Source organism: Liolophura sinensis, chromosome 13 (genome assembly GCF_032854445.1).
Source record: "Liolophura sinensis isolate JHLJ2023 chromosome 13, CUHK_Ljap_v2, whole genome shotgun sequence".
Taxonomy (NCBI): Eukaryota; Metazoa; Mollusca; class Polyplacophora; order Chitonida; family Chitonidae; genus Liolophura; species Liolophura sinensis.
The window spans coordinates 5,951,055-5,970,230 of record NC_088307.1 but is presented as its reverse complement, the minus strand read 5'-3'; the positions used below and the strand labels follow the sequence as shown (position 1 = coordinate 5,970,230).

At 38.2% G+C, this 19,176-nt stretch overlaps 2 protein-coding genes across 3 annotated transcripts; one reads left to right on the top strand and one right to left on the bottom strand.

Moving 5' to 3' along the window:
• Positions 1 to 192: 192 nt before the first annotated feature.
• Positions 193 to 11,486, bottom strand: LOC135480600 (cilia- and flagella-associated protein 157-like). The gene is made up of 10 exons (XM_064760471.1): positions 11,197 to 11,486; positions 9,331 to 9,452; positions 8,522 to 8,671; positions 7,813 to 7,966; positions 7,017 to 7,284; positions 5,736 to 5,866; positions 4,923 to 5,073; positions 3,387 to 3,586; positions 1,727 to 1,922; positions 193 to 1,256 (listed from the first exon to the last, which is right to left on the bottom strand). Exons 1-10 carry the CDS (start codon positions 11,349 to 11,351, stop codon positions 1,104 to 1,106), a joined length of 1,680 nt encoding a protein of 559 aa, XP_064616541.1. The 5' UTR covers positions 11,352 to 11,486; the 3' UTR covers positions 193 to 1,103.
• A 193-nt stretch (positions 11,487 to 11,679) lies between these two features.
• Positions 11,680 to 18,900, top strand: LOC135480762 (phosphatidylinositol N-acetylglucosaminyltransferase subunit C-like). Of its 2 annotated transcripts, none has more exons than XM_064760686.1 (7): positions 11,680 to 11,788; positions 13,011 to 13,080; positions 13,768 to 13,922; positions 15,398 to 15,566; positions 16,799 to 16,946; positions 17,304 to 17,470; positions 18,822 to 18,900. In XM_064760686.1, the coding sequence occupies exons 1-7, from the start codon at positions 11,689 to 11,691 to the stop codon at positions 18,865 to 18,867; spliced, it is 855 nt and encodes a 284-aa protein (XP_064616756.1). In that variant the 5' UTR covers positions 11,680 to 11,688; the 3' UTR covers positions 18,868 to 18,900. The 2 variants fall into 2 exon arrangements, with proteins under 2 accessions (XP_064616756.1, XP_064616755.1); XM_064760685.1 differs by having other exon boundaries at positions 11,689 to 11,788; positions 17,307 to 17,470.
• The last annotated feature ends 276 nt before the right edge of the window (positions 18,901 to 19,176 follow it).

The following is a 19,176-nucleotide window of genomic DNA, read 5'->3' as shown; positions in this document are numbered from 1 at the left end:
ATTTGAACACTACTGTTGACTCATAATTTAAGTCTAAAATGTCAATTTCCTCGTCTTCAATAAACAAACAATGTGTGCTGCACCCTCAACCACAAGACAACAATGATCAGTATCATACAGAAAACTTACACGTACAGCAATGTGAAATGTGTATATACAGTACAATATGTATGTACATCTTTATTTACATGGCTGAGGTACAATAAATACAAATGGTAATTGTAAACAACAGGAACACTTACTTACCAGATTAATTTATAGATATAAATTTGTAAAAAAATCTTCTACAAGATTATTTATAAACTAGAGGAAACTTTTTGCTTTTGAGTCTTTCAATACATTTCAGTGACAACTTTTAGCTAATATAAGTCAGACTATAAAAATAATTTCCACTTATTAGATTTTGTGTTTAATTAAAAGATTTGTGGTTAAAAAACAGTAGTGTTGCCAGCAATTTTTGTACGTTCAAAAGTTGATGAAAGAAAAGACAAAAAAAACCCCAATAGTTTAGGACATGAGAATAAAAGTCTTAACAAGTAGATGCTGTACAGACATAAGTCAAATTACTCACCAAGATAACAACTCAACTCAGAGTACAATCAGCGATGAAACAGTACATGTCGGTACACATAAAGTAAATCTCTATTTAAGTCTTAATAGTTAACTTCTTTCATCACAGAACTTGCACAAAAATTTTCTAAAAATTCATAACAAGACAAGACCGAGTCACTTATAGAGAAAATACGTGTACCTTTGGGAACACAGAACACTACGCCACGTACATCATTAAAAGTGCCATGCAGTGTGCCTTTCTCCAAATACACACACACAAAAAAGACAACAAAACATGCAATAAAAAATATTGTTATTCAGCATTTCATCTCATGTTTTGTGATAGAGATTACCTGCCGACAGATTCAAACAATTTGAGCTGCTCATTTATTGGCCAAGTCTTATATCCAACAACCATTTTTACTGGTCATGCAAATGTGGAGACATCCTATCACAGACAGCCTTTGAAACAATGTGTGAAGAGGCCAATCAAATTTCCATATAGGTGTCAACGGTTCACCAGGTGATGTGCACCCAACCAATGAAAATCATTAATAGGCTTTACTTGATAGTTTCTTTGAGGATGTAATTGGCCCAAGGGCCATAGGACTTCCAAACCGCTCTCTACTGTGAAGGTCTTTCAGAATGGCTTCCTGGGACCCTGGAGGTGCTTTCTTCAGTAACTGGTCCGCATAAAACATTGCCTGAAGAATCACAAATAAGGACAACATTGAGAAAGATAGTAAATGAACTCAAATTTTGCCCCAAAAGTGCCTTTTTAGAGGCAAACAAAACATTACCTTTGGTGATGGAACTCACATTTTTTCAGGAAGTATATCAGCAAACCATACAGTTTAGCATTCTTCAAGTGACACATCTGATTGATTCATCTATATTATAGGACCACTTAAGAGTTTTTTGCAAAGATTGAATTATTTCTTATCAGAAAAACTTAAGCACTGACATCCAAAGTATAATTTTAAGGCTTTTATTTGATTCTGAAAGTGCATTTTTACGTACTGGTTCCAAACTTTAGGTGAAATGCAGTACTTATTGATGTTACTCAGTGCAGGTAACCCTTAGCTAAGTGTACTTCATATATCTACAGCATACTTTATCAGCTAAGTGTGCTTCTTGAACACCTGAGTCTAATCAACCAGAACTGATTTCTCACCTTAGGAGCACTGACAGTCTGAACTCCGACAGAGCGTGTGAGGACTTTCCGCAGAGCTCCTAGTCGTGTCGTGATTGACAACCCCTTCATCTTGTCAGTGTGGGTAGGGATTTGGTTCTGTGGTCTGGGGATGAGTCCTAGGTCTCCAAGCTGGTAATGTGGAAGGGTGCCAGGCCCGGAGGTCATCGCCATCTGACTGTCAGGGGGAGATAACACAGGTGAAAAGACGTGATAATATGATACAGGACAATGCAGGCTCAATTCCAGCTCAATGAAAACATACTACATCAGTATGTAACAATGAAAAGTAGTACGACTTACAAAATAAAAAGAAATCTCCACCATCAATGACTCTTCTTAAAGTTACTTGAAACAATTTTTCAAAATATAACTTATTTTAATTAAAAACTGTAAAAAAAGTTCACTGAAAATTCCAGTTATTTACAGCCATTATAAAATAATTACATTTGATAGCTACATGTAAAAACATGATGAAAATGTATTATCAGGAGTTTAATGTGTGCTATAAACAGTATATACTGTCACTTCTTCTTGCATTACAGTGCAGAACAGTTAATATTTGTTTATTAATAAAAAAATTATTGTAAGCCACATATTCCACTAGTCATTCAACAATGGGAGAGTGAGCCAGTATAAATTAAAACATCTTCCCTTGACATTGCTGTATTCTCCAACAATCACCACAGGTCTCCTGTTAGCCTTTTTCTTGCCTACTGGCCTTACCCCTTGTGGATTCCCTTGCCTATTGGCCTTACCCCTTGAGGATTCCCTCACTTATTAGCTTACCCTTGCCGATGCCCTTGCCTATCAGCTTTACCCCTTGTGGATTTCCTTGCCTACTGGCGTTAGCGTTCTTTCTTACCGATGCCCTTGTCTATTGGCCTCCATCTTCGCAGATACATTTGTCTATCCTTTGCGGATGCTTTTGCCTATTAGCCTTACCCCTTGCAGATCCCTTTGTTCATTAGCCTTACCCCTTGAGGATGCCCTCACTTATTAGCTTACCCTTGCTGATGCCCTTGCCTATCAGCTTTACCCCTAGTGGATTTCCTTGCCTACTGGTGTTAGCGTTCTTTCTTACCGATGCCCTTGTCTATTGGCCTCCCTCTTCGCAGATACATTTGTCTATCCTTTGCGGATGCTTTGCCCTATTAGCCTTACCCCTTGCAGATCCCTTTGTTCATTAGCCTTACCCCTTAAAAATGCCCTCACTTATTAGCTTACCCTTGTGGATGCCCTTGCCTATCAGCCTTACCCCTAGGGGATGCCCTTGCCTATTGGCCTTACCCCATGTGCATGTCCTTGCCTATTGACTTTACCCCTTGCACATCCTCCTGCCAATTAGACTTACCCCTTGCAGATGCCCTTGTCTATTAGCCTTACCCCTTGCAGGTGCCCTTGCCTTTAAGCCTTACAAATTGCAGGTGCTCTTGCCAATTAGCCTTACTCCTTGCAGGTGCCCTTGCCAATTAGCCTTACCCTGTCCAGATGCCCTTGCCTTTAAGCCTTACCCTTTGTAGGTGCCCTTGCCAATTAGCCTTACCCTTTCCAGATGCCCTTGCCTTTAAGCCTTACCCTTTGTAAGTGCCCTTGCCTATTAGCCTTACCCCTTGCAGGTGCCCTTGCCAATTAGCCTTACCCTTTCCGGATGCCCTTGCCACTGCCTGGGATCTTGGTGCTCCTCTCTTTGACGTCATACTGTTTGCCAAGGTCCCCAGGGAGTGGCCCCACCCCAATGGCTGCAGCGCTGTTCAGCAGGACCAGTAGGTTTTCCAGCATGTGATCTCGTCTCTCCAGATCGTTAAGGTCCTCCTCTTCCTCATCCTCAGGCTTCTCTGTCTGTAAACATTGTACAGGTGAGATAACGACAACATGAGAACGATACAGATACAACAGTTCATCTGCATTACACCTGGAAAGGCCAAGTAAAAACAATAACTATTACAATTAAAACTACCTTCTAAATGACATGCAATGCACTTATAAAATTTTTAAGTATATTTATCATGATTTAATTCTACTTCTTATCATCATCCACATACATAAGGTATCTAATTCCTCGGCATTATACTCCAGGAAATCTGAAGTGGTCTCAGTTGACTTAAAGCCCTTAAATCTGTGTGACACTCAGAAAGGGTGTTCCAAGTAAGGATAATAATTGTTACAATTCAGACTACATTGTAAATGTTCTTGTTTATTTATTATGATTATATTCTTGTTCTTATCAGCACTGTGTCTGGACATAATGAGCTAGAGACAAATAAATACACAGAACCTTTTCTGAACCTTGGCCTGTCATGGCAGACTGAATAACACACACATTTTTCCATTAACTAAGGCAACACCTAAATTGTTTTTTTTTTTTGGGTGGAATGTATCTCTTTCCAATGAGGAAGGTGTAAAAATATAACTTAAAAATCACCTAATTTATGAGAAAAGTGGACTGTACCAGCAATTTTTCTTGCTGAAGATCGAACAAAATGAAATGGTGGTGTTTTATATTTATTCCATTTTTTGATTTTTTGATTTTTCAACCACCTCTGCAAGCAATATTTTGAAACATTCTGACAGAACTATGAGGTGTTGAAAAACAATGTGCACAGTTTTATGAAGCTTGCATCTTTAGTGACACATATTTTCAACAGGTTTGTGCTCTGGTGGTAGACAAAAAGAGAACAAATTTATTTATGTAATTGGCGTACTCAAGAATATTTTACTCATATGGTGGCGGCCAGCAATTTGGGTGGAGGAAACCAAATAAAGCCAACATCAGCTGGGCTTGAACTCACAGTGACCATATTGGTGAGAGGCTCCTGGGTCATTGCGCCTCTCTGGAGTGCTAACTTTCTGCCACCGAGGCCTTCAGCGAATTCTATACTTCTAAATGATGCAGGTGGACAGACAGACTGACAGCTGGACTTAATTATACCAAAATACAACCCATAATGTGGGTTCATCATAAGTAGGGTTAGAAACCATCATTTCATCAGTTTAAGAATTGACAGCCATCGAATCTGATTCCTGGTGACGCTTTATACTAGTTTATTAAATATGTCTCTGAATTCAATTTAGTGGTTATAAATTCTTTCCTGTGCGCCTGCTTTGTACATCTAGGTGCAACCTGTGCAAGAAGCTTCTCCTTAAATTTGACCCCTGACTGGCAAGTCATTCTCACCCTGAGAGCCAGTCTTAAGGCCATGGCTGTGTCTGTCAACACCTTCTCCAGCCTCAACTTGTCCTTTTTGGCTGCTTCCAGGCAGGACTGAATCTCCATGACATTCTGCTGCAGTAGCTCCTGATCGCGCGTCAACGCTTCCATCTCCTGGCTGAAACATTAGAAACATAACAATGGATTCATTTACAGTTTGTTTATTTTCTATATTTATATATGTATAATCATTCTAGACTTATACATTACTCAATGGGGAGAATCACTGGTGAAGAAAATAAGGTGAGAGCAAAATCCTGAGGAAACCAGACCAGAATCAAGCCCAGGGGAAACCTGGTAGGTAAAAGCCCAGATGTAACCCAGGTAGGAAAAAGACCACAGGAAACCAGATTAGAGCCAAGTCCAGAGGAAATCAGGCCACATCTAAGCCCAGAGGAAACCAGGCCAGAGCCAAGCCCAGAGCAAATCAGGCCACATCCAAGCCCAGAGGAAACCAGGCCAGAGCCAAACCCAGAGCAAATCAGGCCGCAGCCAAGTCCAGAATGAAACCTAGTTAAACAAAAGTCCAGAGGAAACCAGGCCATAGGCAAGGTTAGGCATGTAGTCAGACGAAACCAGGCCAGAGCCTAGCCAAGAAGTTGAAAGCTGTCAAACATCTATTTCTCCTGACTAAGTTCCCACGTCGTCAATGGACAGGAACAATAAAAATTCCACAAACTTTGCTGCACTGCAACTTTTTGGACTGAGTATATATTGTAAGCCCAGGACTGGATTTGAACCCCTAATCTCAAGAGGAGGTAACAGTTTGACCAGACTTACTTGTGACTCTCCTCCTGAGCTCTGTATGTTCGGCACGCTTTCTCCAGCTCCTCAAATTCTTCCTCTCTTGACTCATACTCCATTATCATCTCCTCCTGGTTCCTACATTTCTCTGTCAACATCCTTATAATCTGAAACGTGCAGGGAAGTCAACCAGAATGATTCTCAGTGAGTCACAACAGGTGAATTTGTCGTTTTCTCTCTGCTGTGATCTTCAGTTCTTCCGTACAGATCGTTGGGAATTACGAATACTTTATATTATCAACAGAAAGGAAGATAGTATTTGGTTTACTACACTTAAAATTCCCTTTCAATCTGTCATATTGTTTACATGTGTGATACATGGGCAAACATTGCATTGTGGGAATCATTGTGGTTGCTTTTAGTGAGGAGTCAAATGTAACTCATATGTGTATTTAGCTGAACTAACACAAAAAAAAATTTTGAGGGGATATGTCCCTTTAAAATACAATATTTACGTCAGCACTGTTCACAATAGACAAAAGACTGCGTATTAAAATCTTTTCTGGGTATCAACAATGGAGCATCCCCCTCATGGATTTGTGCTTTACATGTACGTAAAACTTGAGTTCATACAGGCTGCACACTTTCAGGTAGCACAGTTAACATTTACGTTAACACTGCTGTAAAAGAAAAGACAAATTAATAATAATAATAGCAGGGTGCGAACAGACCTAAACCGCCAGTCTGATATCTGGCATAACTGTATAAATTGACCTTGAATATGGATTTCTCATCAGCCCATGGATTCAATACACCATTGTATAAGAGCAACCAGAATCATGATGTCACGTCACCTGTACCCCATGCACATGCGGTTAAAAGGCAAAACAGAGTTTGGATGATGTAAGCGGAAACAGCTGCATTTAGATTGGGTTACAGAAATAATGTGTGCCTGATTTGTTAAAACTAATAACATAGCAGTCCTTCAATATTCCAATGTGAGTGAATCTGCTTCCTTTGAACTACCATATCAGGGTTATGCAACACCATAAAAATAAAAAAAGTATGCTTTTAAACTTTATGTGAGATACTTTATCGATGCATGTATACATTTGGTCTGGTGTTGTCTGGTATTGGGTGCCAATGGCCATACAGCACTGTGTGAGTTCTCCACCACACTGTGTGAGTTCTCCACCACACAGTACATGCTGTACTGCACTTGGTCTATGACACCACTTGACTATGTGGTCCTTCACTGTGGTATAAACACAAAAATGCCACACACCCCACAGTCTCTGAAACATGACAAGAACAAACCTTCTGATTACTGTGATTTTTCTTGGCCAGTTCCTTTTCATTGGCTTCTAAAAGCTCCACCTGCTGCTTCTGTTTCTTCTCCTTCTGCTTGATCTCATCGTTCTCCTGTATCAGCTCCATTGTTTTGTCCGACATTTTGGCTAGCTGTGCATTAATGGAGACATTCTCACGGATGGTTCTCTTTGTTGTGTCTGCCATTTGTTTGTTTGACACCTTTCGAAACTCTGCCGCTACCTGGTTCACTCGTAAAACCATCTCTTTTTTTAACCTGAAAGTAACAGAATTTAAATAAAATTTAAATTTAAAAGAATTTATCTATTACTGTTTTGACTCTTCATTTTATCACAAATTGCATGGTAAAGGGAAAGAATACCCTAATCTTTAAAATTTGCATGTGATCACACTAATAAAAAGAATAAAATAAAAGATAAGAATCCTTTACCAGTCACTCGATATTCGATAGAAAACTCAAGACTATTTTACATATTACACCAGATGAATAATTAAAACCACACAACTGGTTTTCCAACTTGATCTGTCATTCCACAAATAAACTTCCACACAAAATTTTATCAAAACAGGGCGGTCTATGGAGCAGTTATTGCACAGAATCTAATGTGTGACAGATGGACAAACCCAAATTAATATTCCCTGCTTGTGGCAAAAACCGAAAAGATATTATTTCTTTTCAGATTTAGTTTTCCACAGTCCTTCAGGTCATGATTATGTACTTTGTGTTTACTTGGATTAATCCCCCTCCATCACCCCCAAACAATATCATCCTGAAGACACCTACCTGTCTTTATCAATGACAGCTTTCCTCTCCAAACTGTAGATGACATCTTTATGGTCTTGTTCTTTCTGAAACAGCTGAGCCTCCAAATCAGCAAACTTAGCCATTAAATCTTCTTTCTGTACTTTGAACTCTTCCAGTGAGGAGAGTTTACCTCCTAAGATGAGAAGAGAAACAACTTTATCAACAGTACATGTAACCAAAAAAATAACAGAATAAAAAAAAAAAAAAAACTAAAACAGGGCAATAAACAACTTATAGAGAAGATAAAATCTTAAAGAATAATTATGCGAATATGTTCTACAGAGGTCAAAACAATAAACAACTTATAGAGCAGCTAAAATCTTGAAAGATGAATATCTGACAGACGCTTATAGAGGGTCTTATTGTGTTCGTCAAAAGAACTATCCAAAAAACCACATAAGCAAAATTTAAAGAACCAAATGAAACTTTTGATACTATTTGTATCCTGATATTGACCTCCTTTTTACAAAATCATTCTTGTGAATACAAGTTTTATGTTTTTCCTTGTTTCGTTTCAGCCTTTAAGGTCTATTGCCTTAATGGTTAATTTTTTTTTCTCAAAAATCAAACATAGATTCAATAAAAAAACTCTGGACATAACCCTTTGGTATATTTTAAAAAGCTATGACAACATTCAATCTACAAGTACTACAAACACTAAAGACTAGAAATGACGAATTTGTATTACCCAGAATCATGTTCTCTGACGTTAAAGTATCTTTAGTCTCTTGAAATTCTGTGCGGAGTTGCCTTAGTGCAGACTCATACTGTTCCTTCTCTGCATCTTTGGCCTGATGAAGGCCAATCAGCCTGTCGTTTAAAGTGGCAATCTCATCCGCTGCAAGCAATAATCAATCTTTCCATCACAAAGGGTGTAGTGAGTTAGGCACACCATCATAAACTGAAGAACTGCTTAAAAAAGTCATATTTATTCACTTGTCTGTCTGGCTGATGTTTACAACACACTTAACAAGTGTTGGTAATATGGCTGCAGTCACTTTCTGATGTGAATGCAGGTGGGCACAGCCATGGGAAAACCACCCACCTTACTAGACACCAGACAAATCTTTCGACTTGCACTAACCAAGCCAGAGCTGAATTTGAAGCTGAGACATCAACCTTAGAGGATATTAGACTTATAGCAGAAGACCCGTTTGATCTTCTGAATAGTCTCTGTTCTATCATCATTACACGGTGGGCTACACAATAGTTATGTATATACATGTACAACAATTAAAACCATCTGCTCCTCTTTGTGTACAAAATCTTCACTTACATGATAATATTTGATTAAATGTAGATGTATACATATTTCAAAACCAGATTCAGAGAGCGCTCATTACATTTATACTATGTGTGTAGTGGATACATATATTAAGTGCATGTATTAGCTTGCACTTGTTTTTAATTATGTATGTCTATGTAATTATAAACAATCCACAACAGCAGAATCGCCATCTGTTCTTTTGACAGAGCAACAATGAAACAGAAGCTTACTTCTTTGTTCCACTTGTTTTTTCCAGAAAGAAACAATTTCTTTCTTGTCTGATGCCATTTGATCAAACTTGTCCTGGAATTGTCCATTTTTAACCAGCAATTCGTCACACCGCTTTTGATATCTGTCAACACAAGTGTTACACAATGTAAATTAAGATACTAGGCTGCTTAACTTCCATAATACAACAACATATATCTCTATTCACCACATAATAATAGATTAAACGGGTAAAAATATATGACTTTCCATGGACTGCCTAAAAATTTAAATCACAATAAAGTAACATCATAATACCCCAGTATATTTATTACACGACAAATTCTTTTATGCATATCTGTTGTTCAATACAGAGTTTGAGTTCATTGCAACTCAGTTTTTAATACCCCTTTCCAACTTTTTGATCAGGAGCTCAGAGTTTCTCAAAATTCTATCACTATAACACTCTTAAATTTCAAGTACCATGTGTTTTTGATAATACTCATGTATTTCACCTCATCCAGCCTTGAAACAATTATGGATTAGGAAGACATGCTTTACTGACGCCGGCTAAGGTTTAAGGTGCAAAAGCAGTTAAGGCATCATGTTTCTCATCTTGTTTCTGATACATTACTTCATTTGTAAAGGTTTCTCTTGGTAAATCAAATCAGTTTCCCAACTCTACAATCAGCAAAGAGGAGGTTTAAGTAAATTCCTGGTTGGTCTCTTGACAGAGGATATAATGTCAGTTCACTGAAGAATCTGTTTTTCGCAATGAATATCTGGGAAGCTGGTTAGTGACACATAACACACGAGTCCATAGTTTTACCTTTTGTGAGCCAGTCAGTGTGCCGAAAAAAGAGCTAGAATACAGTGGTTTCAAGTTATGATGTGACTTCACTTTGTAACTTGATCTCGTCACTTTACAGAACAGTAGGATTAATCACTGCCTTTTAACAAGGGCAGGTATATACAAAAATGAACATTATCCACAAAATATATGACTTTAATTACCTGCATGACCCAGATTGCAAATCCTCTCAAATAAATATTTAAGGTAATAAAATTCATTGATTATGGATGATATTACTGTATATACTAGCTTGGAAAGACTCCAACTCATTTTCCTATACTGGCCTAGCGTCATTGGAGCCTTGATGTTTACAATGTTAATTTTATACTCAACGAAGATCCAGGCCCATTGTCATTGTTATCTAACAAGTCTAGTGGAAATAAAAGACACCAATCTAAAGACCAGCTTTCCGCAAACACCGCCAACGCCACCATCCCCACCCGTCCCTACTCAGGTTAGAATAGATTTATTACAGCCATGAAAGCTTCCACGGTATAAGCTCTTCGGCAACCACCATCATGTTGAGCAAATATGCACATCTCCTGCTTCATAATGGAGCAGTGGAAATATGGCGAAATTCGCCAAGGAGCGTATATCGAAGAAACTTTCATGGCTAAAATAAATCTATTCTAAATTGAGTAGGAACGTATGGTGGTGTGGCAGTGCGGTGGGTGTGGAAAGCAGGTCTTTAGGCTGGTGTCTTTAATTACCGCGAGACTTGTGCGATAACAGACAATCAGCCTGTACCTTTGTTGAGTATGAAATTAACACTGTAAGCGTCTAGACAGAAAACAACGCTAGGCATATACAAGAAAAGGAGTTGGAATCTTTTGGGGTTATGTATATATACATGTCCATGTTAAAATGCATTGATTTTGCCCCACTGTGCTGGAAAGCCAAAAACAAACCAAGCCCATCTGCTGAAGGATTAAACAGCACTACTAGGACTAACAACATGCACTTCGTGATCTATACACACGTACTAAATCATAGAGAGTGTTGACAAAGTGACAACTGAGCCAAAAATACAACCAACCTAGCCAAACGTTGCTCCAAGTCTCTAATCTGAATCAAGAAGTATTCCCTGCTGAGTTCGTTCAGCGTGTCCGACGTTGGTTTTGAGGCGGATGGCCTCGCAGATTTCTTCCCACTCTTCTTCTTTTTTCCACTCTTTTTCTTTTTAGGCGGCATAGTCAGGTGTTCTTACACAAGCCTGGAAATCAGGACAGGTCTGCTATTCTCCAGTAAAGAAACAAACGCTCTTGTTGTTTAAACCTGATGTATATGATGAAGACACTGTCGCAGTCCTGTCGTCTCAACTCAGATGTTTTGGTCCGCCATATTGTTGTGCTCCGTGGTCGTCATTGTCATAGCAACGAACGTTTAATTGAAAAGATAATAAAAACTGAACATTGAAATAAGTTCTACTTTACGTAATGCATCCATAAATTGGTGCTTTTACAAAAAAGAAACAACGACAGTATCTATAATTTAAAACAAAATACAAATCAGGTCACATGACCTGAACATGGCGACCAGAACAAAGTGGCGAAAGGTTTTGTATGAAAATCAAGGAGTTCCAGACAATTACGTGGACGAGACTTTCCTGGATGAACTTAAAAAGAATTGTAATTATTTATACACTTCTTTCTTGTTTTACGAATTGGCATACTAAATAAACGCTATCACTAAACGTCAAAGTGTGTTGCGGAAACTGGACATCCAGTAACACCAGTACCCAATTTCTTTATTGATTTGTTATGAGTTACTAGTACGTGGACAAGAATCTAAAGTTGCAGTTATCATATCGCTAAGTATTGGGTTGGCTCTCCTGTGGTTATCTCACTTTCAGTGTCAAACTCCTACAAATGTGTTAGAATTTTGGAATAATTACAGTGAGAAACATTCCAGACAGAAATTGCTCTGACATTAGGAATGGCAACATTTAGTTGGCCCCAAAACAACGTCAGAGCGTGCTGCATTTAAAAACTTGATGTAGTTACATACCCCGGTTAAATAACGTCGAGGCTGTCAGTACAGCGGTTCGCTTTGAGCATCATCAAGGAATCTCGGACCTAGGGAATAACAGATCGACATTGTTCTTACGATAAATCAACAAACGAAAGGATACATAAAGGAACATAAGTGTCTGCAAACTTAAGGCTGTGAAGACATATTTGATAGATAATTTTTGTCTCGTACGCCGTGACCCACTTCCAGAACAACTGCATCAGGATGGCCTTGGATGGCTTCAAATCAACGTCCGAGCAATCTCGGACCAGAAACATTCTAACCTGTTCAAATCTAGTCCGAGTACACTAGCCCAAAGCTAAGCTGGAATGTTTTACGTAACACTCAGCTTCCTTCATATAAACTTTTACAAGTACAATAAAAATAACAGCTCGATCCCTATCTTACATCTGGCATGCACTGATCCCCCGAGTTAACCAAACTGTAGTTATCTCATAGCCAGCATCGATAAAACATCTTTTAACAGTAATACAGCCATTTAAACTTACAAGCCAAACAAGATGAACCAATGTCGGCCATGTTTTATGGCGAATATATAAATATGTCTACGGCATTGAAGAACAAGGACTACTACGCTGTAAGTCCAGCTCACGCTGGCTCACTCTCTGCTGAGAAGGCCAGTGGTGAGTTTCCACGAAGCTTTACTCGGTTGCCTCCCGCCATAACGCTGGCCCTCCTCGTATATATGCAATATTCTTGACTAGGGTGTAAAAGATCAATTAAATAAATAAATAAATAAACATGACATAATCACTGAATGCTGTGCAAGGAACTAGTATGACATATCTTAGGAATTCTTTTTGTTTTGACTGTTTCCAGTGTATACAAGGAAGTACGACTACTGGTCTGTATTAAAGGAGTCAGGAGTTGTCACACAGCAAATTAGCAGGTGAGCTTCCTGGTTCAGCTAATACACTGTTTAGGTAAAGGTGAATTGTGTTATTAATAAAAGAAAAGACATACCCAAGCATCAGTATATCCAATGGCAGGGAATGAATAGTTAAGCAAAATGTTAGAGGGGTTATTTCAAACAGTAGGCGATGTACTGAGGGGCTTGTTCCATCATTGATTTGCTGTGGACATATTAAATATTGTAAATTACAGGCTTCATGACTTAGTCCGTTAGTCTGTTCTCTTAGTCATATGACTGAAAAATTGTTAAGTGCGACATTAAACCCCAAGCACTCACTCACTCACTTAGTCTGTTTGAATCAATGTTAAACAAAATATTAGGGTTATTATGTTAAAAAGTACTGTATGTAATGAATTCAGTTTTTGCACACATATATCAATTATGGTAAAGCACAGAATTAACCACATAGTGTTTTATATATGCTGTAAGAATCAATGTTGCAGTAAATATTAGGGGTGGTATCTGAAAAAGTACTGCATGTAATGACCTGAAGTTTTGCATGCATATATACAAGCACAGTGACACAAGGGAATGTTCCATGGCAGATGCTCTGCATACATATTAATTACTGTAATTTACTGGGCCGCATCTACATGGTGAGTAAGGGCACTCAAGCAAAAAAGTAAACATTAATCAGTATATTTCTGTCTTTCTTTTCAACAGTGTATGCTTGTTTGTGGTGGTGTACATCTCCATGAGTGAGAAGATGTTGTCACCAGAGTTACTGTTCCTGATTTCCTCACTCCTCACTCTGATTGGTTACATAACCTATGATATCATAGATGACAGAGAAGGACGTTCAGAGTCAGGGCGCTCCAGTGAGTTTCTTTCAAATTCAGAAATTTATGTTTTTCTGCAATTGTGTGTTGGGTATAAATGACATAAAATTACATTACTTCCCAAACAAACCTCAAAACACCGATGTAAGATCAATAGAACTGTCAGAATCAGGCATAAAATGCAACTTAGTCATTTGTAAAATTATAGGTCATTTACAGTTGGTAAATAAATTAAAACAAGTATTATAATGATTGCTATAGTAAGACTGATACCTCAGTGTTGAGTTTTATCGTGACAAAGGTTAGAGAAATGGCGCCATTGACTGTGAAAAACCCAGGCTTGGACGGGAAATTTGTAGAAACCACACCCATTTTTTATAGCCATATAAGGTTGATTAATCAGTCAGAATGAAGCAAAATGTGTGACATCAAAAATGCTGAACTTAAGGTGAAAGGCATTATCTGTAATAACAAAATTAAATAAAGGAATTAAGGTTAAAGGAAGGGAAGTTTTAATCCCATCTACTGGTGGAATTAATCTCAGACTTTGCACCAACATTTACAAATGTCAATATTGCAAATTCAGCAGATTTGATGAATTTTTGCTACCTAAGGGAGTTACCCTAATTCCTCAACCATTTCACGTATCAAAGAGCAACTTTCCGTGCAATTTATGCACATTTTAAATTTTATTTTAGACACAAAATGTGGGGCTTCACAAAGTGAAATTTTATCAGTGTGCTCAGAATAATGTCTTCAGAATATGCTTGAGTAAACACCTTTCCAACAAGCGAAAAGGCTGAGTGAGTGAGTGAGTGAGTGATTGAGTGAGTGCTTTGGGGCAAAAAGGTTGAAGAATTACAGTAATCCAGCATGGTCATGGTAAGGCGGCTTCTTTGCTGTTTATATCTACTAGCCCAATTCAATTCAATCTACATGCATATCATTAATTGAGGAGATTATGTACTAATTAGTTACCTTATTATTAATATTGCAAATTAATATCTGTCATTAATTATTCATTTTAAGCCTAATTTAAGGTGAGATTGATCACTGCCGTCAAATATTTTGGCCTACAGACTAGACATACATGAACATCATGTTCTTATTAGTGACATTACAATTAGGGAGGGAATTTGGATAGCTTTAAGCAGCTGACAAAGTTTGTTGTAAGATGAACTAAGGCCACACCAATAGAATTTGTTGTTTTTTTTTTCCAATGATAGAGGAGCTGATAAAAAAAAATAATAGAAATATGGTTGAATTGGTGGGAAATGTGGACTATCCCAGCAAGTTTTCCTGTTGAAGACATTCTTGTGTGGTAGGAAAGGTTTGAAAGAAAAACCACCAAAATATCAAGATCAGACAAAATAAAAGGTGGATTTTCAGTTTTATTTTCATTCCGTTTTTAGATTGTTTAGTGTTGGCTCACCTGTAAAACACAAAGCAAATTAGTGTTGCTTTGGTAACATGAAAGAGAAAATCTTTCAGGTTAAAGTCTTTATCTTTTTCAGGGGTGGATGATTTGAAGACTGTTGTGATGTTCATTGGGTTCAGTTTTGGTTTGTCTCCTGTCCTGGTCTCCCTGACGGAGACCATCAGCACAGACACAATCTACGCCATGACCACCATTACACTGCTCGCTAACTTACTCTGCCATGATTATGGAGCCAACTCTGCCATGTGAGTTTTTGTCAGGTTAAATAAGTCTCGAGTTTAAATCCAGCCAGATTACAGGAGATGGGATTTCAGATCCGGCCTGTGACAGTTAATTTTTTGGACCCCCTGCTCTTGCTGCTTGTGGTGCTTAGGTGATTAAAAGCAGTCAGCGATGCTCGTGTGGGTAGTTGTAGTCTAATGTTCATTGAATACCACTTCTCATCCACTGGTCCCTGGGTTCCCTTTCTGTTTTTGTTTTGTTTTGTTTTGTTTTGTTTTTTGTTTTGTTTTTTTTTTGTTTTTGTTTTTGTTTTTTCATACCTTCTGATTGTTGTGAAATGGCAACTTATGCAGCTGGACTTGTATTGAATTACTTAACGGAATTTTTAAACATGTAACAATGATTGGTAACTGCATGATTGAGGTCATATTTTGTAACAAAGTTTGTCAGTAACTAACCTGAAGTTGATAGTATTACCCTTGACACGTATCTGGTTTTGTCCACCCATAATACTGACCGCCATTGTATAACAGAAAACTTCTTGGGTATGGCGTTTTACAAAAGTCAGTCAATCAGTCAAATTCAGCTCACTCTTTTGTAATACGGAACCACTTGGCAGGACAGTTAGCCCTTATAGTCATTGTGATGATGAAATATCTCACTCGTTCACCAAATAAGCTGACGTGAAACACTGGCTGCCTTATATGAATTTTACAATTGAACATCGATAATAGTAAATGATTTGAATTATTAGTTGAGCATCATATGACTGAAGTATAATTCCAGTGGGAATGTCATTCTAATGGAAAAGGTTATTATATACTTATTAAAGAAATACTTCAGGAATGTAACTGCCTTAATTCCCATGAAAACAAAATATAAGTACAAAAATTTTGTTTTAAATGATTTTTCATTTAAAGCATATTTCATTTTAGAGGGGCCTCCGTGGCTCAGTTGGTTAGCGCGCTAGCGCAGCATAATGACCCAGGAGCCTCTCACCAATGCGGTCGCTGTGAGTTCAATTCCAGCTCATGCTGGCTTCCTCTCCAGCCATAAGTGGGAAGGTCTGCCAGCAACCTGTGGATGGTCGTGGGTTTCCGCTGGGCTCTGTCCGGTTTCCTCCCACCATAATGTTGGCCGCCGTTGTATAAGTGAAATATTCTTGAGTATGGCGTAAAACACCAATCAAATAAATAAATAAATAAATAAATTCATTTTAGAATTTATGTAAAATGATAAAATGATGACATTGCAGGGTGTCCTGGTCTGTGTCACTCAATGCAGGATTATTTGCCTCTGTCTGTCTGGCGTCACGACTTCACAGCTCAACGTATGCATTTTCATTGGTCACGTTTTCTTTAGAGTTGTTTGCCCTTTGGCCTTTACTGCGACGTAAACTGAAGGTAAGCTGTGTTTATGAAAACAGTTGCAAAAAAAAAAAAAGTGTGAAAACCTACAGATTTTTTGTTAAAGATTTTTAAAAATCACTCAACGTTTCACATCAGTCAAATTCTGTTTTGAATATTTGACTTATATTGTGAATGTAAATGCAGTATATTCGCATTTTTTGCTTTGTTCAGTTACCAACAATATTATTCATTTTTATGTTCAATTGGCTTAGTCCTTAGTGAAGAATTTTCCCCATACACTACAGCATTCATGTTTCTTTGTGGAGGAAATTGTTTGAAGACATGCCTTTAGCCCATGCATTTGACCTTTTAGATAACTTTATGAAACCTTCAAACATATTTACATTTTAGCAGACATGTCCCAGCAGTCACATTCTCCTGACAGTGCTGTCTGGTATAGGTGCAGCCCTCATGTTGCTGCATGTGTCAGCAGTTTGCGCTATTCTCTACATACTTCTTCACATCTTCATCACATTTGTCTGCCCAGCCTGGCTCATCAGTCTCCAACCATTTAAAAAGTGAGTATCTTACCTGTTTAACTTTCTTTTGTACTACAAGTTATGGTTGTATACTAATTACTGATTAGTAGATTAAATGCTGATTTTTGAGACAGATTTTCACAGGATGGCTTCAGTTCATTCAAGTTTGTGAGGTTAACTAAATATTTTAAGAACATAGAGCAGTAGAAATGGCATTTGGAATGTAGAAGGTCCCACATAAGACAAAGTGTAAAATAACAACGATTTCCACTACAAACACTTGGTGTTAATGTGGTGCCTATTGGGGACTACTGTTTTAGCTTGTCAGAGTGGTAGGTGTCATTTAGAAAGGGATTTTGAGTAAGTTTTTTTTTGCTCTTGGAGACCACACTTTCTGGATATAGCTTGGATTCTAGTGATGAAAATTGGCTGAGACCACTCTGAGCAACCTCTGAATCCGGCACCTAATCATCAGCAATACTTGTCAACCATCTAGACCAAATGTCTGTGGCCTAACGGTGAGCGTGCTAGGGCAGCACAGTGACCCAGCAAAATTCTCGTCAAAGTGGACACTGTGATTTCAAGCTCATGCTGGCTTCCTCTGTGGTCATACATGGGAAGGTCTGCCAGCAACGTGCAGGTAGTCATGGAATTCCACCATAATTCTGGTTGGCGTCGTGCAAGTTAAATATCCTTGAGTATGGCCTAAAACACTGGTAAAATAAATACATAAATAAATTTAATAGCTTATTTCTTTTTTGAACATATAAGATTGTCCCCTATTTTCTGTTTTCAAGGGACGGATTAGTTGTCTATTCCATTTTAATTGTATGAACAGTTGTTCATTAGATTTTGGTTCTGTACCTGAGAGTTGTTGCCCTTTGATATGTGCTCACACAATGATTGCTCCCTTAAACTTCTGCACATGTACTGTTTTATAACATAAACCTCACTTGCAATATGTCTGTTTTATGTGCTTATACTGTATTATTTTGGTCAGCAAAGCATTCATTTCAACCACAGTGAGAAATCATTAGGGGAGTTTCGAGTTTGAACTAAAGAAATTCTGTTGTATCATGTGACCTGTCAAAAATGTTAGTCAGCTATTTTTGATCACATTTACTGTAACGTGGACGCATTAATTAATTTTCACAGAAAGTCATTTGGAGTGTACGAACAATGACAAACTTTTGACGAGTCACATGATACAGGTGAACTGTTTTTACCTTGGATGACAAAAGAGTTCCAACTCGAAACTGCCATGTTCTGTCCTTGTTGTTTAACAAACCCATTTTCGAACTCTTGCTGGTCTGTGTATTTCTAGATTGGAGATATTCAACAAATTGAATGAAGTGGTCGTTGATTGAATATTTGTGTTTTTCTTTTTCAGTAACATATATGGTCCTTGGGATGAAGCTGTTATCCAGGACAGCTGAGAGTGACATGGGAAAAACCTGTAATCAAGCCACCTGTGATGATAGTGCTGGAGCACTCTGTGCTCTGAGGTCACACACCTGACAGCTGACAGTGACACAGGACAAGCCTGTAATCAAGTCACCTGTGATGGTAATGCTGGAGAACTCTGTGCTCTGAGGTCACACACCTGATAGCTGACACTGACACAGGACAAGCCTGTAATCAAGTCACCTGTGATGATAGTGCTCGAGCACTATGTGCTCTGAGGTCACACACCTGACAGCTCACACTGACACAGGACATGCCTGTAATCAAGTCACCTGTGATGA